Raw genomic sequence first — 18,153 nt, forward strand, 5'->3', positions numbered from 1 at the left:
CTTGCATGCATGGCTGGACGTGAAGGACTCAGATCTCCAGTAGAAACCTCCCCACACACACAGTGCTGTGAGCAGTGGGCAGGTAACCCTCCTCCAGTGAGAACACATCGCCCCCTAATGGCAGGTTATTTCAGACACAAATGGAAATACTGAATGTCAACTCTAACTGAAAATTTAAATAAGCAACTCAGAAATGAAGGCTGCAATCATGTCTCTGAAAATTCAGCCGCCAGCCCTATCACTGTTTCCAGCACCAACAAAAATCTCATATTACTAAATTTTGCTGAATGAAACTCATGGCTGACTTTCCCTTCTATTTTTTAGGCAAATTTGTACTTTATTCTTAAGTTTGATCAAACAAATCACCACTACACATTTACAGATCATTAACTCAGAAGAAAGCAGGTAATTTAGAGAAGAAATATTCAAAGATTTATTTATTGTTAGAGACAGAGGAAAGGAGAAAGAAAAGAGAAAAACATCCATCAGTTGCCTCTCACATGCGCCCCATCTGGGGACCGAACCCACAACCGAGGTATGTGTCCTGACCGGGAGTCAAACCTTTTACTTTGTGGGACGATGACCTACCAACTAAGCCACACTGGTCAGGGCAAGAAATCTTTAAAAATTCTAACGTATCAATTCAGGTGGATTTGCCATCATAAAAAGAAATGTTAAAAGAAAGCAGCTCTTACAGAATTTTAAAATGATAACAAAACTCACTAGAAATGCTGGAAGATAAAGAAAAAGCAATCATTCAGATTATAGAATAAAACTAAAACAAAATAAGCAATCGGGGAGGTTCAAGGTTTAACCATTTAGAACTCTAGAAAACATAAATTCACACTCAACAGTCCACCCTGCTCAAGCAGACCAACTCCCGCTCTCCCGCAGCCCGGCGACCCCCGGGGCAAGGAAGGTGCCCACAGTCCTGGAGGCAGGAGGGTTAAGCCGTCACCACAGGGCAACGCCGGGACAATGAGACAAGGAGTCGTGGTGGAAGTTAAAGTATTTATTGATGTGTTTAAACTCTGTACATTCTCCACAGATCAGATTAAGGAATCTGTAGGTGAAATCTATCTGTGCATAGTGGGTGACTATGGATCTTTAAAGAGACATGGATAAGGGAAAGGGGAGGAAAGAAAAACAAATAAAACAGTCACGGGGAAATAGAAAAAAATACACCACAGGTTACCAGAACCTTCAGAATTAAAAAAAAAAAAAAAAAAAGCAAAAGCCGTGAGCATCAACATCAACTACACAAGCATTACAAAGATTCGTGTGAAGGAAGGGGAAACCTTCGACGCTTCGCGTGGTGCCTACAGACCATTTCAGTGCTCTCCTTCCACGTAAAGCAAACCTCCCGTGGTCCCTCCTGGGCCACCGGCCACCTGCGACTGTCGTCTTGAGTGAACACCAAAACAAGGCTGGTGACAGGAGAGGGAGGGCAGGGAAGGCCAGGTACAATGTGGAGGGTCGGTGCCTTCAGAGGGAAACATCCAGAAAGGTGAAGACTGCACGTTCGGACACTACCTGGGAGGGAGGCGAGCTGTAAGAAGCTGTGGTAAGTAAACGGTGGACAGCAAAGGTCATACACAAACTACTGGCTACTATCTGTGGAAGAACTGGCTTGAGAAGGAAAGCGGTAGTGGACGCCCTACTCTGTATACATCAGGCTAGAGATGCTGGAAGGTGCGTGCTTTCGACCTCCTTGGTGATGGGGCTTGTGTGGAGACACCAACCCAGCAGTGGGAACACCGGACTCCCAAGAAACTGGTCCTTTAAAATAATTTTGAGAGGGTATCAAGATGTGCTTCAATGGTCTTACGGTTCCCTGTTTCACTTAGTTTCTCAGCCACCTTGTGAGAGCTCATTTAAGAAGGAAATACTGCCTTTTTATTTACGTTCTAAATAAAAAGCATGACAGTGAGTGAGCCTCAGCTGGCTTGCGCAATGCTAGCGGAAGGAGCGACCTGCAGAGCCAGCCTGTCATTGCACGCGGACACGCCCGTGTCTACGGAGAGCTTGTGTAGGACAATACGATAGAAGGGGTGCCCGATTCATTTAAAAAAGAAACTACGGCAGTCAAATATCTGCAATAGACCACTTTCTCATTTAAGGTTTATATATCATATATTGTTATATTAACATTTTCTTCGCCCATTTAAAAGAATGGAAATTGTGATTCTACAGTAGTACTTGACAGTCTCAATGATCCAAGAGGCCTGGGTGGAAGGTGAAATCCTCTGGGAGTGGCTGCTGGTCAGCAGTCGACCCGAAACGTGGGACCTCTCCGGCCCTCCGCACCCCCCGCTGAAGTGGGGAGGGAGGAGCTGCACCTTCTCCCCCTTACACCTGCATCTGCTCAAGATATTTGTAGGTCGGGTTTTCGTAACCGTGGTTCTGCATCTTGTTCAGGTGACGCTCTTCGGGGGTGAGCATTGGGTCGACCTGGAGGAACACAGATGGTGAATCACTGCAGGGCCCCCGGAGAATGGCACAGAGCTCAGGAGACCTCAGCCGCTTGCTGTGCAATCTCCTAGGGACCGAAACCAGCCCAGTGTCCTGTTGCCACAGGGTGAACCAAAGGAGCCCATGCGGAGGACAAAGACAGGGAGAGAGAAAAGAGGAGGGTCTAAGAGGCGACACTTCACTCCTGAAACTGGAGTCCTAAAAGCTTAGTCCAAGTTGGAGAAAACAGTGAGCTGGGTTTCCTGGCTCCACAGTAACAAGCAGGACTCAAGCAAGCACCTCTTCCTAGGTACCACTTGCCACCTAGGACAGTCCCGGTGAGCATCCCCGTAAAACACGGAACAGGGCCGGTTGACCTGCAGCGTGCCGGCCAGCTCCGGAATGCTAAAACTAGGTCCGTGTCCAACAGGGGATGAAATCATATACCTACAGCAAGCATCTGAACTAGTTTTCCAGAGCGCACTACACTGTTTATGGTATTCCCTTTCTAGAATCAGGAGACTCTGGACATTTCCACCACCCACCAAAGATGAGAGCTAAGCAGTTCTAATCACAAATCAGCAGAAGATGAAAGAGAAACAGTCTCCTCCAGTTCTTTCTAAATTTCCTGTTGCTTTTTCCCTGATTAAAAAAGAGTAATATTAGTCCTGGTTCCTATTTTTAAGACACAGTTGCCTGATGTGTCACAGACCTGGTTTGTCCCTTAGCAAACGAGTCAACAACAACAACGGAGAGTATTACAGTCCTCCATTCTCAATACCTAACATAACTTAAAAAAGGAAACACCAAGGAAACCAGAAAAAGCTTTCAGCCTCTGCAAACATAAAATGCCCTTACAATTCCACAAAGCTCAAACTAACGTTCAAAGTCAGCAACAGCCCCTTGTCATAGAATTAACATAATGTAGCTGAGGCTGACTTACAAAAGGAGGCCCCAGGGAGCAATTTAATGATGTGGCCCACCCAGAAGTCCAGACATTTGAATTTGACAAAGCTCCCACCAGCGTCGAGGAAACCCTCGCCAGCTCAGGGCCAAGTCGGAAGAAAGCCCAGCTACTCACCTCCACGATCCCATGGCTGATGGTGCCATACTGCCTCTTCCTCAGCATCACCAGGCTGATGACTATGACTGTAGCGATGGCCACAGCAATGACCAACAGGCCAATGAGGGCACTGCTGCTCAGACTGAAGTCCTCTCGCAGTGGCGCCACAGATTCCTAAAACAACAAAGCAGATGTGCAACAGAGCCCAGTGACCGTGTGCACGACATGAACGACAGCAACTGAGAGATGAGCGACTCAATCAGGGTCAAGGTCCCTCAGTTGTGCCTCTCAACCTGAGGGAGCTCTGAGCGCCGGCTTTCCCGGTAACCATCCGTGGGGGAGAGCTCCCACTTTCCCTGTCTCCCTGGAGATTAGCCTGGCATGAGGTTCGGGAGCTGCACACATACCGGCTCCTCCTCAAGGCCGCCCACTCGCTCGGAATTGAAAATCATTTCCTTAACATCCAGAGTCTCGTCAATGACCTGGAACAGTGCAAACACGTCAGTTACTGGGTGGAAGAGGGCATTTAGCATAAATACGATTCCCTTCACTATTTGGAGGAGGGAAGCAGACTCCCGACGGACACCCACAACCCCTGCAGCTCTGGCGCGTTCACCCAGACCCAGTCACCGAAGCCCGCGGGAAGGAGACAGTGTGGATGTGTGACCACGGTAATGCAGCGGGGTCCTTTCAGGGCCTTTACCTACGTTTCCTTCTGGGGGCTGTCGTGAAAAAAGGTCTCAGGACAGATTACCAAGAAGCCACGCTGAACTATCAAACTCAACTAAGAATAACCCAAAAATGCGATAGACAGTGCTAGAATAATAATTACTTAGGAGGTAGAAAGAAACCTGAGGCTGTGTAAGAACCAAAGCCAGCTCTACTCCATTTTCAAGTTATGAAACTTCTACTCACTCGAAAATGGCCTCTCACATTTTATTCATCTCTTTAGCTGCAAACATGTTTTCCCACTGCATAGCAAAAATTAGGCTACTGCCGAAAAACGACTCTTTATTCCATCTTATACCCAAATGCTAAACGTAACAGCAAACCTATGGGGGCAGCTGGAGCCCACCCAGCCTCCACCATATGGTGGTTGATCGGGAAAGCATCTGAAACAATGCCACTCTGATCCGCCTTAGAATCAGAGCAGGGCGGGGGGGAAGAGAGAAGGGGCTCACCATGTTTTCATCCACTTTGTTCTTACTGTTAATCACCTTCTCCTCGGCACCTATCAGCCCTCCGTCCTGCTCGCCCAATCCAGAGCCTGTGCGGAGAGAGACCACAGCTGAATTTCCCAGCACGGGCTGACCTCATGCTTCTGGGTGAGGCAGCAAACGCCCTCCGGGGGGGGCAGAGAACCCCCTCTGAACGCCTCCCCCTGCAACTAGGTATGCTGCTTGGTTCCCACTTTTGAGGAAGCACTGTGTTCTCTACGCATGGATGAAACGGGAATTTTTCAGAGTGCTGATGGGAATAACAAAGCAGAGACTGCGCTTACTTGTATCCATTTCGAAAGATGGAATGCAAGCCTTCAGAAGAGAATGTTTATGGTAAACAAACAACACAGAGGCTGAGCCTGCAGGTGTTCTCGAGCGTGGGACCCAAACTGCCATCACTGAGCCCCGCTGTCACCCCACCAGTCACTCCTCTGACACCAGGGGCTCACTTCAAATGGTGCAACAACAGAACCAGCAATGAAGCTGCACGTCCACCTTGAGCATGACATTTTATCCCCCAGGCCAGCCATGTTTCTGCCTGAAGTAACCTCCCTGACCGTGAACCCGATTTGTCCTTCAAACTACAGCTGCTCTTGGAGACACCCCAGGTTATAACACTGAAAACCACCATCTGGAATTACTGATTTCCCCTTGCGTTTCACACTAGGCCGAAACCCCCTCAGGGCCTAGATCAGAGATGGCCACATCCTCGATGCTTATTAGAGAATGAACAGGAAGGACACGTTCCACAGAAACGCAGAATCTTAACACCAGGGTGGAAGGCACCTTTCCATATACGGAGCAAGAACAGCAACTCGCTTCTTGGCAAGGTCAGACGTGGCCTGAGCTGACATCACGGGTGCGTGGCCCTCCAAAGATGCAGCGTGACTGAAGCCAGCACTACCCCAGCGAGAGGAAAGTGAGAAGCAATCCTCTTTATTTTTAGCTCCAAAGCGTGTGACTTCCAGCTTTCCCACACTTCCTTATTAATAACAACCCATACAGCTCTATGTAAACATCTGACTTGAACCTTTTATAAACAGATCAACCTGGCAGACACTCGGCATTCAAAGGTGACCGACCACCTGGGAGTGAGCGCATTCAGACACGAGTATGTGCAAAGCGCTGCTCTCCCCAGCTTGCCAAGGGCAGGTGGTGACACTAGCCAGCCACAGCAGAGCGCCCAGTTCACAACCAGACTTGCTCTTGTCACAAAGCAATTCCTAACAGCCACTGCAGGTGCCGGCCCTGCAGGCCAGGTGACGCAGCCCCTTATTAGACTGCAGCCAACAATGACACCGTTTTTTATAAGGCTTTCATTTTAAAGAATAATCTCTTGACCTGGTGCTAGGGCAAGTTAAACCAGGGCTGGCATTTGTAGTCTGAAAATGCCACTGAAGCAGCCACGCGGCACTCACGCGCAAGCCTGATGCACTGCAGGCCTGAGCGCCCTCCCTCCGTTTTTCTCAGGAGAAGGGCAGGATCCTATTTGATGAATAGCATGGCATTGGACCTACTCCTAGTCCTGACTGTTCTAATACTTTTTTAGTTCTATAACCCACATGTTTCTTAAACATGAACCAAAACCATTTTGATTTTACAAAATACACAAACAAGTAGTTTAAGAGACGGAAAGTTACTGTTTAAATTCTCCCAACTAGTCACAGTTGAGGAAGGAGGGTAAAAGCTAGTTAACCTAATAATTTCATCTTGATCTACAAACATCTTAAACTTGATCGGTAAACAAAGTAAGATGTGCTGTTTGGAGAAATGTTAACACAGTGACGAAGAGCAACATCCCAGTAGAAGATGACAAAGCATCAGCATAGAAGCTAGTGTGAGATTTCGATTGTACTCTCGGGTTCTGAGAAGCAGCTGTGCCACAGCCACCACCATGTTCTTGGCCAGAGGACACCACCTGGACTGTCCACCACCTGCCCACAAAGCCAAGAGCGGGCTTGCAGAACACACACTCAGAACACAAACATCTGAACGGACTCCAGCGACTCCAGGGACAGCGGACTACCCGACACCCTGGGGAAGTTGGGCAGCTGACGCCGGCATCTCGTGTAACGGAAACAGCATGGGCTCTGAAGACAGAGGGAGCTGGGCTCAAATTCTCACTTCTCCGCCTACAAAACGCATTGCTTGAGTGAGTCCTGCCACCGCTAAGGCTGCCCCCACCGTCTCATCTACAGAAGAGCCAAACCCCCACCGACAGCGTGTCAGCAGGCGAACGAGAGGAAGGAGGCCGGGCACTGAGCGCAGCGCTCACGTGAGGCTAGCCCCGAAAGTCAGACGCACTACAGCGAGTTCACCCTTCTCCGCCAGGTTCGCCCATCAGCTTTTAGTGCGTTTGGATCAAAGCTGTAACTCAGGGGACATGAGACAACTGGCAATAGACAGATGGGCACAGACAAAGGGCAAGGGACAGCTAAAAAGGGCAAAGATGTTAAGTGGGAGCAGCAGCAGAGAAATAAAGGGGAGATTAGGGAAAAAAGGCTTTCCACCTGACCGGAAATGAAGCGTATTTGTTTTCATGTTAGTCATTCCCAACCAGCCTTTTACACTGGATATACTTCTGAAAGTCTACCCGGAGTAAAAGGGTTTAGGAAGGATCCATTGTGGTTACACTTTGGTGCTCTCTGGACATCAGAGGAAAGCTCAGATGGCTACCGTGTAGCCGGCACCACTGACACCGGATTCCGGAGGCTGGGGACGGGGCTGCTCGGGCCCCACCCACAGCTGCGTCTGAGAAAATGAGGTGGAAAAAAATCAGTGATGTTATGAAACAGAACATGAGACTTCAGACACACTGGGGAAGGGACAGGAATGAAGGTCTTAGAGGGAACATCTCGGACAAACCAACCTTTTTTCATGGGGTGGTACAACTCCGGCTGGGTGTCTAGCAGAAAGGAAAACAATAAAAACAAAATAGCACAAAAGGAGATTAAGAAAAAAATGGCGTCTTTCAACTTTCCTATTTTAGAATTCCTCTATAACGTGAACAAAAAGTATTCTTCCTTAAAAATCTTGCCTGAAATATCCCATAAACAAACCAGCAATAATGAGTAGAAGGTAGAAGAGAAAGAAATAGTCTGTCTTGAGTCTTTTAGGGAAATTTTTGTCAGACTCCCAAATTATTCAGCTTAGCCATCAAGTTTTTTCTCTTAGAAAATAACACATTCAGAAGTCAGTGTTGGCTGGTTTTCTGAAAAGGAGACACAGCCCTAGGTCAGACAGACCCAAACGCTCCACCCAGACCAGCAGGGTGAGCATGGCCACCAGACCGCCATGCGGAGGTCCGGGCGGGCTTTAGGGAAGCACCTGTCTTTATCAGCCGCCTTCCCCAGATTCCATCATGTCACTGCAGGGCCAACTGAGTTGGCACCTCCGGCGCACCTGGCTCAGAAGGCAATTAAGATCTGAAGGCTAAGCCAGAGGCTACCCGCCCCACCCCCCGTGGGGTGCCTTCCTCAGGCCTCTGTCCAGCACTGAGGTATCTGGTCAGAGGCAAGTCACTACTCAGGACCACAGGACCAAATCAGCCTGAGTTCAAACCCTTACTCTCCACCTACCAGCTATAGGACCCTGGGCAGACTTAACCTCTTTAAACCTTGGAGCCCCCAAATGAGGAAACTCCAGTGGAAGGTTCTTTTGAGGACTCACTGACAGCACCCATAAAGCTGGCATTCGACAGGGACTATATAGCTGTGGCCACTACTTTTATCACCACCGCCGTCAGCACCGGACAGGGTGCCAGGCTCATTCCGCAGCTTGTTTATTTCTGGGGCAGACCCACAGGGTTGAGAGGGCCCTTGGACACCAAGAACCAGCTCGGGGACGGAAGGGAGCGTGCTGACTGGAAGGAGAGGAACGTCGCTCTTTCCCCACCCGAAACCACAGCGAGCCGTGCCATTCCCTAACTCCCAAGGCTGTTGTGAAAAGATACAGGTGTAATTTAACATGACAGCGCTTTTTAAACTGTAAGGTGACTTCCACATGTAAAGTTTCATACATGCTGGAGGTGGCCAATAGGACCAGGAAAACAGTGGCTTAAAGATCCCAACCAACCATCTATAAAATGTGAGAGATAGGGCTAACCTCGTGGTGACACTGAACTATCTGAAAGCACCCACTACGATGCCTGCACGTAGTAGGTGCTCAATGAATCGAGTTTCCCTTTCCCTGTCCAATTTCCACTAGGCACACAGCCTCCCCCACACAATCCAGGTTCAAAAACCTGACTTCAATTTAACTGCAGTCTTCTCCCCCTCACCCCACCCCACCCCCACCGCCAAGCAGTCGCACTGTGGATCATACACACCTTCACTCTCAGGTAAGGACGGGAAGGGGTGGAAGGGGTGGAACGGTGGGATCTCATCACTTTCTTCAGAGCTCACCCGGACGTCCACAGGGGTCTCTGAGATAGAGGAAGTGAACTGGTCCATGTCTGCACGCTGTTCTTGGAGTAGCTCATCTAACAAACAGACATGGCAGGGTTGTCAGAAAGATCTCAATTCTAGGTGCAGGACAGGACCCACAATCTGAACGAGACGACTTCATGCCTTTATAGAACGTAAGATCTGCAAGAGGAGCGTCTCACCAGCTCACAACACGGTCAACCACGCCTGCAGTGCCTCCCGGTTCTGTGGCACAGCTGAAGCCCAGGCTCCATCCTGGGCACCCCCCCTTCTCTTCCAACTCACTGTTTTAGTAATTCCATGTAACAGCACATTTTTTAAAACACCACCCATGTATCAAGACTCCCAGATCTGTTACCTGGTGCCCACTACTAGAGCTCGGGCACACAAATCTAACAGCCCACCTCGGCCTCCCTCCGTGTCCAACAGCGACTTCTGTTTCAGATGTGTGAACACGACCCTTTCCTCGGGAAAACTCGGCACCACCCCCCACTCATTTGCTCCCAGTGAAAACCTGGGCATTAGTTATCCTGATGTCTTTCTTTCCCTCACCCCCACCCAACCCACACAGCACACCCCATTCACCTCTTCTGAAACACATCCCGGAGACCACCCCAGCCCCCATTACCCTTTCAGTGCGCAACTGCCGTCTTTCTCCTCGATTTGTATTCCTGGGTGGTTTCCAATTTTAATCAACTTTCCACAAAGCAGCCAAGTAATTTTTTTAAAAAATTCATGTTCTTTTAAAAAGCTAATCACTCACTAGTTTAAAAACCTCTAACTGCGTTCTCTTATCCTGGAATAAAAGCCAAACCCCTTGATTTTGCTAAAATCTCTTAACAAATTGGCCTCTGCCTACTTCTTTGGCCTCATTTCTCATGACGTTCTGGCCTCCATGAGCTGCTCGAATGGGCCCATTTGATTTAAACAGGCCTCAGCGGCAGTCACTGCCTACGGTGACAATGTTTCCTCCCCTTGAGATCACAGGTGACTGCCCCCAAGACAAGCCTCCCTGACTGCTCAGCCACTCACCACCCGCCTCCCCTAGTTTAACCTTCCCCCACAGCTCTCATCACCCTCTGATCCTCATCTTCCTGTCTCTCTCCTACAATAACATGAGCACACAATAAATATTTGTTGAATAAATGGAGGCAACAGCAACCAGAAGACAAAAAGGAAGTGAGAACTTGTAAAGTAGGTGCCTTGAGATACATCAGCAATCAAGGGGCCGGGGGAGGACAGGGTAATAGGAGACTTCCCCCAGTCCTTTGCAATTTTACACCCTAGATTTTTCTTCCGGTAACAGAGTGAAGGCCAATGAAACTCAAGGCTCTGTGGCCTGCAGCCAGTACTTGACCTTGACACATGAATTCTAGACTTCTGAAACCACGGGGTGCTAATGCCCAGCTTCATGGCCTCACTTGTCCTGTTTCCCTAATCAGCTTCAACCCTTAGCAAGAATCCCACCCGACTTCGATAGAAATAGCATCAGCACCCACCAATCTCCTCTTGAATTTCTTGGGCTACATAAGGGACTTTGTAGAGCAGAGAGAGGCTTTGGTTCCTTCTTTCTTCGATCACGTGGAGATGTGTCATCACCTGGAAGTACAGTGCAGTGGAGACTCATCAAAACGGCTGGGCCAGCAGGGACATCGACACGCACACTTCCGCAAAGCCCAGCTGAAAAGGCACGTGTCTACAATGTCCAGCAGAGCAGCCAGTCAGAAAGAATGTATTATCCCCACGCCGTATTTGCTGACCCATTAAGTGTGAGAATGTGTTCAGACTCTGTAATACCCCTCAGTGACCTGAGAATTTATCCACAGAGTTCTCCAAGTTAGAAGAAAATTTAACAATTCTCAATAGCCCCCTACTGATTTGATTTTCACATGAGGAACTTACTAACCATACTGAATGAGTTAAGAAGAACCTAGCTTGTACAATGCCAGATACTCAGTAAAGTTTCTGAGTGAAAATGGGAAAGAGGTGGCCGATTTTTTTTTAACCACTGGTCAGATTAGAGGGGTACAGAGAATGAAATCACTAGTTAAAAAGTAGATTTAGTGAGTGAGGGGACCATTCAGACTTTGCTTACTGAAGTGATTGCTTCAAATGATTATCATGGTGTATTCCTCTTTAATTAAATCAGCTATTCTTCCAAAAATTTATGCAAAGGTACACACAAACCCAATTTTAAGGGATGTTAACTGTTAAAGACTTTCCTGCCATCCACCTTCCATAGCTCACTATCCTTTCTCAATGTAAAACTTCCAAGCTTGTTCTCTTTTCTAAAAAAGCCATTAAAACTGCTCACTTACTTTTAAAGTACTTCAGGGTGGAAAAGAAAAGTGACTTAGGCTCCCTTCCACCCCAGGAACACAACAGCGAGGCAGGTCACCGCAGGCTATTGGAAAAGGCAGCCTGCTGGTCACTTGTGCAGTGACCAAGCTCTTCCTAAAGAGGGCGATCTAAACCAACGGATTAACTCTTGTGGACTCCATTAACATGAAGGGTCAATGCGGGGGTGGGGGAGTTAAATCGAAAGAGGCCTTTATTGTATACAGATTGATAGCTCTCTGACCTGTGAAAGCAAGGATGAAGCAATTTAATTTTATATCTGCCATTCTTTCAATCAAGTAAATGGATGGAAAAGCACAAGAGTAAATCCTATGGGAAAAAAATACAAATAGAAACCAAAACATGGACCTCACACAGTCTCAGCATGTGCTGACATTATTATACTTCTTCAGATGAACTATTAAGGAGCCACCTGGGAAAGGAAGGTCCACACCCCCACATGAGGACACGAGCCCCAGGGTGAGAATTACTGGACATCAGCATCTGTGGGGTGACCCTCTGAGCTGCAGCATGGGGGGTAAAGCTCCGCATCGCTCACCCTAAACCGACTCTGTACATTACTGAAGGCTGAACATGCCCAGGGCTCTCTGGAGCTTACACAGCAGCACAGGGAACAAAAGGTTCATGGGATGCAGCAGCTGAGCTTCACTAGAATTAAGAGCTCAGAGCAGACAGTAAATATCACACAGCACAGGTGGGTTTCCCCCCCAAGATTTTCTTAGGAGGGTTCTACTTCCTGTGCGACTTGGTGGGCACCCTGACCTTGCTTGCAGGTTAACTCATTCCCCAGTTATTAATTTCACATACTAATCAGGTCTCTCCTATCCTAATCACACAGAACAGGCCATTTTTCCTGTAAAGTCCTACATAATAGTCTAGTTTTTCCACACACACACGCATACCCCCCCACCACTAACAACTAATAATAATAACAACAACAATAATAATAATTACTTTAAATAAAATCAAGTAGACCTAAAAAACCTAACTGCGGTCCAGATGCATGCACTGTTCCACCTAAGCTTCCTGGAAGCCTCTCAAGGAGATGCTGGGCCTTCCCTCGTCTACTCCACCCAGCTTGAAGAGGGGAGCTCCAGGCCCACGCCAGAGGGCCCTAACCATCCCCAGACCTGGCCCCTTTCACTCTGCCCACTATTCAGGGGCCCGAGTTCTTTCATTCCACCAAGCATCCAACTGCTAAGGTGAACCTATGTTTAATGACAATTATTCTTCATCTTTACAGGTTATATAATTAATTCTGCTCCAGGCCAGGAGCTGCCCAAGGGCACACGGGTATTGGACTCTGTATGGCCAGGTGCCAGGGCATAGCTCGGCAGCTGGGCAAGAAGCACCCAAATATGCACTCAACAAACAGAGCAGCAACCTTGCCACACTGTTCCTGGGACAGCTGGGCAGATCACCTTCCAATCGTAATACACGCAACAAAGGTCTTGGAGGGGGACACGTGGGATGCCCACAATCAACACAGCACTGCGTTTGTAATACAGAGGAAATGCATAAGATCGGCCAAATCATCACAGGGCCCTCTAGGACAATTAATAGGCTCAACTATCAGACTCTGTGATTTAAGAGGGAGCTAGCAGTATTGCAGGCAAGTTCACTTTCTATCAACATGACGGTAAAAAAGCTAATACATGGACAATATCAAAGTTAGAAAGAAGATCCAGATGCAAACTTTCACAGATGGCTGTAAAATAAACCTAGACCTGCCCTGACTGGTGTAGTCCAGCAGGTTGGGCACTGTCTCTGCAAAGCAGAAGAACACAGGTTCTATTTCTGGTCGGGGCACATGCCTGGGTTGTGGGTTTGGTCCCCAGTCAGGGTGTGTACGAGACGCAACCAACTGTATTCATCTCTCACATTGATGTTACTCTCCCCCTCTTTCTCCCTCCCCGCCTGTAAAAGTTAAATAATTAAATTAAACTTGAAAGAAAAAAGACAAGCTAGACATACCAAGGGGACAACACCTAGGAATGTGAAAGTGTCTGTCTGAACAAAAAGTATAACGTACACAAGATACCAATTTTAAAGACCTGCTTGATACAGCTGCCCGGAAAAAGATTTCAAATATTAATTCTGGTGGTACCCTAAATCAGACGTGAACTGTCAGATGTTGATTTACCTCATAAGTGTAACCATGTATTTCTAAACTTTCAGAAACTGTTTAAATAGAAAGTACTTAATGTAAAAAAGTATGGGAAATGCATTTTTAAAATAGTACTTTTCAAAAACCAACTCTTGGACCTAATGTCTTTGGAAATCGACACTCATCTCTAAGGACTGACACCAAGCAGAGCTACCGGTGCAGTTCAACCGTCAGGCACAGTAGCCCCCCTACTGGAAGCCCTCCCCCAGAGCGGTCTCTGCTCCATCTCTTATACCTGGGATTTCATCTGGGCCGCCTTTTCTGGGTCCACGGCCAGCACGTGCTGGTAATGATGGATGGTGTGCAGGCGGTCTTTGTTCTCAGCACGGACATAACGCCGCAAGGCCTGGAGAATGCGATGAGGCTGCAGGACAGAGCAGTTGTTTTAATACCCAGAGACCAAGGGAATTGAAAACAGAAAAACAAGGCTTTGAAAATCTCCTTTGGAATGTAAAGCTCAACAAGGCTCAAGAATGAAAGCTGTACTTTCAAAAGTTCTTATCACCACGGATAAGAGGCTACCTTTCTCAGCACCGAAATCTAAGTTCCAAAGTTCCATCCGCTCCTTAACAAACACTGTTTTCTGCATCCTCCTCCAGTGTACGCTTTTGCTGGCTCAGCCCCGCCACCTTAATTACAAACCAGGCAGTCCCCTATGTCACCCAGGAATGACTGTACTTGCTTACCTAGGAAGGATACAAATACCCTCCTTTGCAATACTTCCCATCCCCCCAAAGCAAGACGGGTCATAGAGAGCGAAGGCATAAGGGAGCTTGAGACCGCTGGCGTGAAAGGGTTTCTACCGAAACTACCCCTTTCTTCTCAATGGCTGAAAAGCCTCTGTCCATGGAAGGCATGTTTTTGGTCTTTGAGAATCAGGCTCTTACAAAAATTCAGTAACTGGAAAACTACCAACCAATGCTGAGGTTATGCTTCCTCTGCGTCACAGGTGGCACACGCATGCCCGAGTGCAGTGCTAAGCTAAGAGAAGCAGGTACTACTCTGTAAAATGTAACACCTTTTCCTCCCTCTTCTCTCCTTATTTCCAGCCTTGCCAGAACTTGTTATAAAAATGTCATTTTACTGACCTGAATGTCATACATGGGTTCTACACAAACAGTCCTTCACGCCAGCGACCTGCTCTGCGCACGACTCACCCGCGGCGGGTCCGACTGCAGGGCGGCCAGGTAGTTCTCCAAAGCCACGCGGCGGCGGTCATTCAGCATAGCTTCCACTCGGGCCAGGTGGGTTTCCACCAGCTGCTGCTTCTCGCTGGCTGCTTCCTTCTCCAAGGCTTTCACCATAGCTTGGAAGTGCTACACCCAGGAAGCAGACAACATGTAATTCATGGCACCCAGAAGTCTACGCAAACAACTCTGAAGCCCAATGCTGGCTTCTCCCTGCCCAGGGCCTGTGTGAGCCAGCAACAGGTTGAGAGAGTGGAGCACAGTTAAGACCCCAGTACTGTATATGGTAAGTCCTCACTTATCATCAATGGCCTCTGTGACTTTAAGCAAAATGATGTATAATGAAACCAATTTTACCATAGGCTAATTGATATGAATGCGAGTTAAGTTGCTACGGCATCTCACCATCACAAAATGACAGCCAATGAAACGGCGTGATTTGAGGAGCTGCTGTACTTTATCTGATGTGTTAGGATAATTGCTTCCTTGCCTAATGACAGCATGGTAAAGCAAATGTCAGAAGGACTCCTCAGCATTTCCCTGACAGTACTGGTTTTTCCACGTGCACTGCAAGGAAAAAAATGCTCCTCCTACCACAATGCAGCACAGCCAGCACCAACTTACAAATTCTGAAGCCACCACCTAATAGGAGATGTGTATTTGGAAAGGTATCCCAGTAACATGCTGAGTTCTGCTGAGCCATTCACACCGAAGTCCTGAAGGGCAAGCTGTTGTTATCTGTGCAGCACCTGGCCATACTTAAAGGTATAGTTTCGGCCCTGGCTGGTGTGGCTTAGTGGACTGAGCGCAGGCTGTGAACCAAAGGGTCGCCAGTTTGATTCCCAGCCCAGGCATATGCCTGGGTTGTGGGCCAGGTCCCCAGTGGGGGGCCACGTGACAGGCAACCACACATTGATATTTCTCTCCTTCTCTTTCTCCCTCCCTTCCCCTCTCTAAAAATAAAATCTAAAAAAAAATTAATAATAAAAAAGTAAAGGTATAGTTTCAAGCTGGTGGGTCAGTTTCCCTGCACGGGGTGCACTGGCTATGTAGAAAGGAACAGGCTATGATTCTAAGGTGCCATTCTTACAAAGTCAGAGATGAACTGGTATCAGAGAGCTTTTTTTATACTTTTTGATTTTTCAATAAGTCTGTTAAAAAAAAAAATCCAACCCTGACCAGAGTGGCTCAGTTGGTTAGAGCACTGTCCTGTAAACAGAAAGGTCACAGGCTGGATTCCCGGTCAGAGCACATACCTGGGCTGCAAGTTCGGTTGGGGCTCATATGAGAGGCAACCAATCGATGTTTCTCTCTCTCACACATCTCTCTCTCCTCCTTACCCCTCTCTAAAATCAATAAGCATGTCCTTGGGTGAGGACAGGCAAGAAAAAAAAAGAAAGAATTCAGTACAGCTGAAAAATAAGTCACAGCCTAAGAATGAAGAAGACTGAGGACTTTGGCCAGGAAAGCAGAATTAACAAACGCAGCTGAGCTAAGGTTACTTTCTGGCACGAGTTTGGTGTACTCTGGAGAGGGATTTGCTCTCCTCCTACCATAGGTGAGCTATGCGAGACACCACCAGCTAGAAGGTTTCATTTAAAAAAAAAAAAAAAAAAAAAGGCAGGCCAGCTAAAACTTCCTGAGAGGAGGCTCTGACCACTTCTTAGAGGGTCAGGCTGGAAGCTGTGTCCCTGAAGGAGGCATCTTACCTGGATCAGAGTCTGCCTCTCCGCTTTAGGGAGGTTCTTCGCTTGAAGCTCAGCCTCTTCCCATTCCTTCTTTACCTAGAACAGAGGTCAAAGCACTCTAACCAGAGTAATCTCTAAAACAACACCCTCGTTCTCTAAAAATACTGCCAGGCCCTGCACCTCACGTAGGAAACTGTGCAACAGGAAACCCCACAGATGATGCACTGCAGTGCTCATGGAGCTCTCACACAGCCCTTTCGAGGAAAAGTGAGCATCCCCGAGACTCAGAACCTCAGACAGGCAACAGTGGCTAGCTAGCCTCTCACTTCCATTTCATACGTTTTTACACTTACCTTTTTCTAGTGGCACATGACACTAGCTATTTACAACTGTGATATAAAGCTTCCATCTTTAAAATAAAATTTTCAAGCTAGTTAATGGAAAAAAAAAACAAAACCCAGCAGCAAGAACATAACAGCACACACGCTACCTAGAGCGTGAGACCCAAGCACGCAGCAGGTGACGGGGCAAAGGACCAGTCACACCACAGAGGCCCGCTTATGCTCCCACCCCCACCTGTCCCAGGTGACACATCAGCACGACAATCGAGGGAGATGGTGTCCCTTTTCTTCAACTGTGAACACCACGTCACCCAGTGCCCAACACCACAAAGATAAGGAAAGTGCTGCGGTTTACCCTGTCCATCCGGTTGCGGTGGCGAATTTCCAGCTGCTCCTTAGCCTTCTGGAAGCGAGCATGCTCATTGTCATCTGCAGAGGTCTCGAAATACACATCGACATCGTTGGTTGGCAGAGGAGTCGGGGGAACTGAAACAAAACGACAGAGGGTGTTCTCCTTGGGGGCGAGACCCAGTGAGAAAACTGCGCCATGCCCTGGGAGGAAAACCAGGCTCGGGACTGCAGTGGACTCGATGGTCCGTACCACACCCAACATACAGGGTGCTCCTGTCTGCCGAGGGCCAGCTCTGTCACGCGACACTGGTCATCTTCCCTTCCATGACACTCACCCGCCAGGCCAGGCCAGGCCAGACCCCCCTATAAATGCGGTACCAGCAAAGCATTTGCTTAGCATTTCTGGGGCAGAAAAAGGAAATCACTGCCTCTATACTGTCCCTCAATGCTTGAAATCTTGAAACCTAAAAAAACAACTGCCTTGTTGCTGTCACTGACAGCTGCTGACCAGAGACAAGCAGAGGCACTTCCACAAATTCTCTATTTTGAAAGAAACTTCAGTGCTCAGTTTTTTTCCTTTCTTCTTGCTGTTCTTAGGCTAGAACCTACTTTGGGAAGCCGATTATGGAATGTTCTTTGTATACAGGCTGGGTACGGAAAAGTCTCAATTGCTCTAGCTACAGTTTTCCAGTTTTCAGATTCACTGGGGGACTCTTAGCCCCACCCCCAATAGCAGAAACCACAGGGATAAGACTAAGTTGCTGGATGTGACGGGCAAAGCTGCTACACTTGACAATTCACTGGCCTTCAGGGCATCACCCAGAGAATGAGCCATTAAAAGAACCGCTCCTCACTGCCAGACAAGCACAGATTCAGAGTGTGCCCAGGCAAGGTAACATCCAT

At 47.9% G+C, this 18,153-nt stretch overlaps 1 protein-coding gene across 4 annotated transcripts in view; it reads right to left on the reverse strand.

Moving 5' to 3' along the window:
• Positions 1–997: 997 nt before the first annotated feature.
• APLP2 (amyloid beta precursor like protein 2) overlaps positions 998–18,153 on the reverse strand; it is a 67,334-nt gene continuing 50,178 nt past the window's right edge. For 2 of the 4 annotated variants that reach the window (XM_045860154.1, XM_045860152.1), the window contains 11 exons: positions 17,255–17,385; positions 16,580–16,654; positions 14,841–14,999; positions 13,919–14,047; positions 10,658–10,757; positions 9,062–9,214; positions 7,604–7,639; positions 4,696–4,781; positions 3,922–3,996; positions 3,533–3,688; positions 998–2,451 (listed from right to left, as the gene is read on the reverse strand). In XM_045860154.1, coding sequence (XP_045716110.1) covers positions 2,350–2,451; positions 3,533–3,688; positions 3,922–3,996; positions 4,696–4,781; positions 7,604–7,639; positions 9,062–9,214; positions 10,658–10,757; positions 13,919–14,047; positions 14,841–14,999; positions 16,580–16,654; positions 17,255–17,385 — 1,202 coding nt within the window. In that variant the 3' untranslated portion in view covers positions 998–2,349. The remainder of the gene's footprint in view (positions 2,452–3,532; positions 3,689–3,921; positions 3,997–4,695; positions 4,782–7,603; positions 7,640–9,061; positions 9,215–10,657; positions 10,758–13,918; positions 14,048–14,840; positions 15,000–16,579; positions 16,655–17,254; positions 17,386–18,153) is intronic. The other 2 variants (XM_045860155.1, XM_045860153.1) reach the window with 1 other exon arrangement.

Source organism: Phyllostomus hastatus, unplaced genomic scaffold (genome assembly GCF_019186645.2).
Source record: "Phyllostomus hastatus isolate PE091 unplaced genomic scaffold, TTU_PhHast_1.1 phas_scaffold_193, whole genome shotgun sequence".
Taxonomy (NCBI): Eukaryota; Metazoa; Chordata; class Mammalia; order Chiroptera; family Phyllostomidae; genus Phyllostomus; species Phyllostomus hastatus.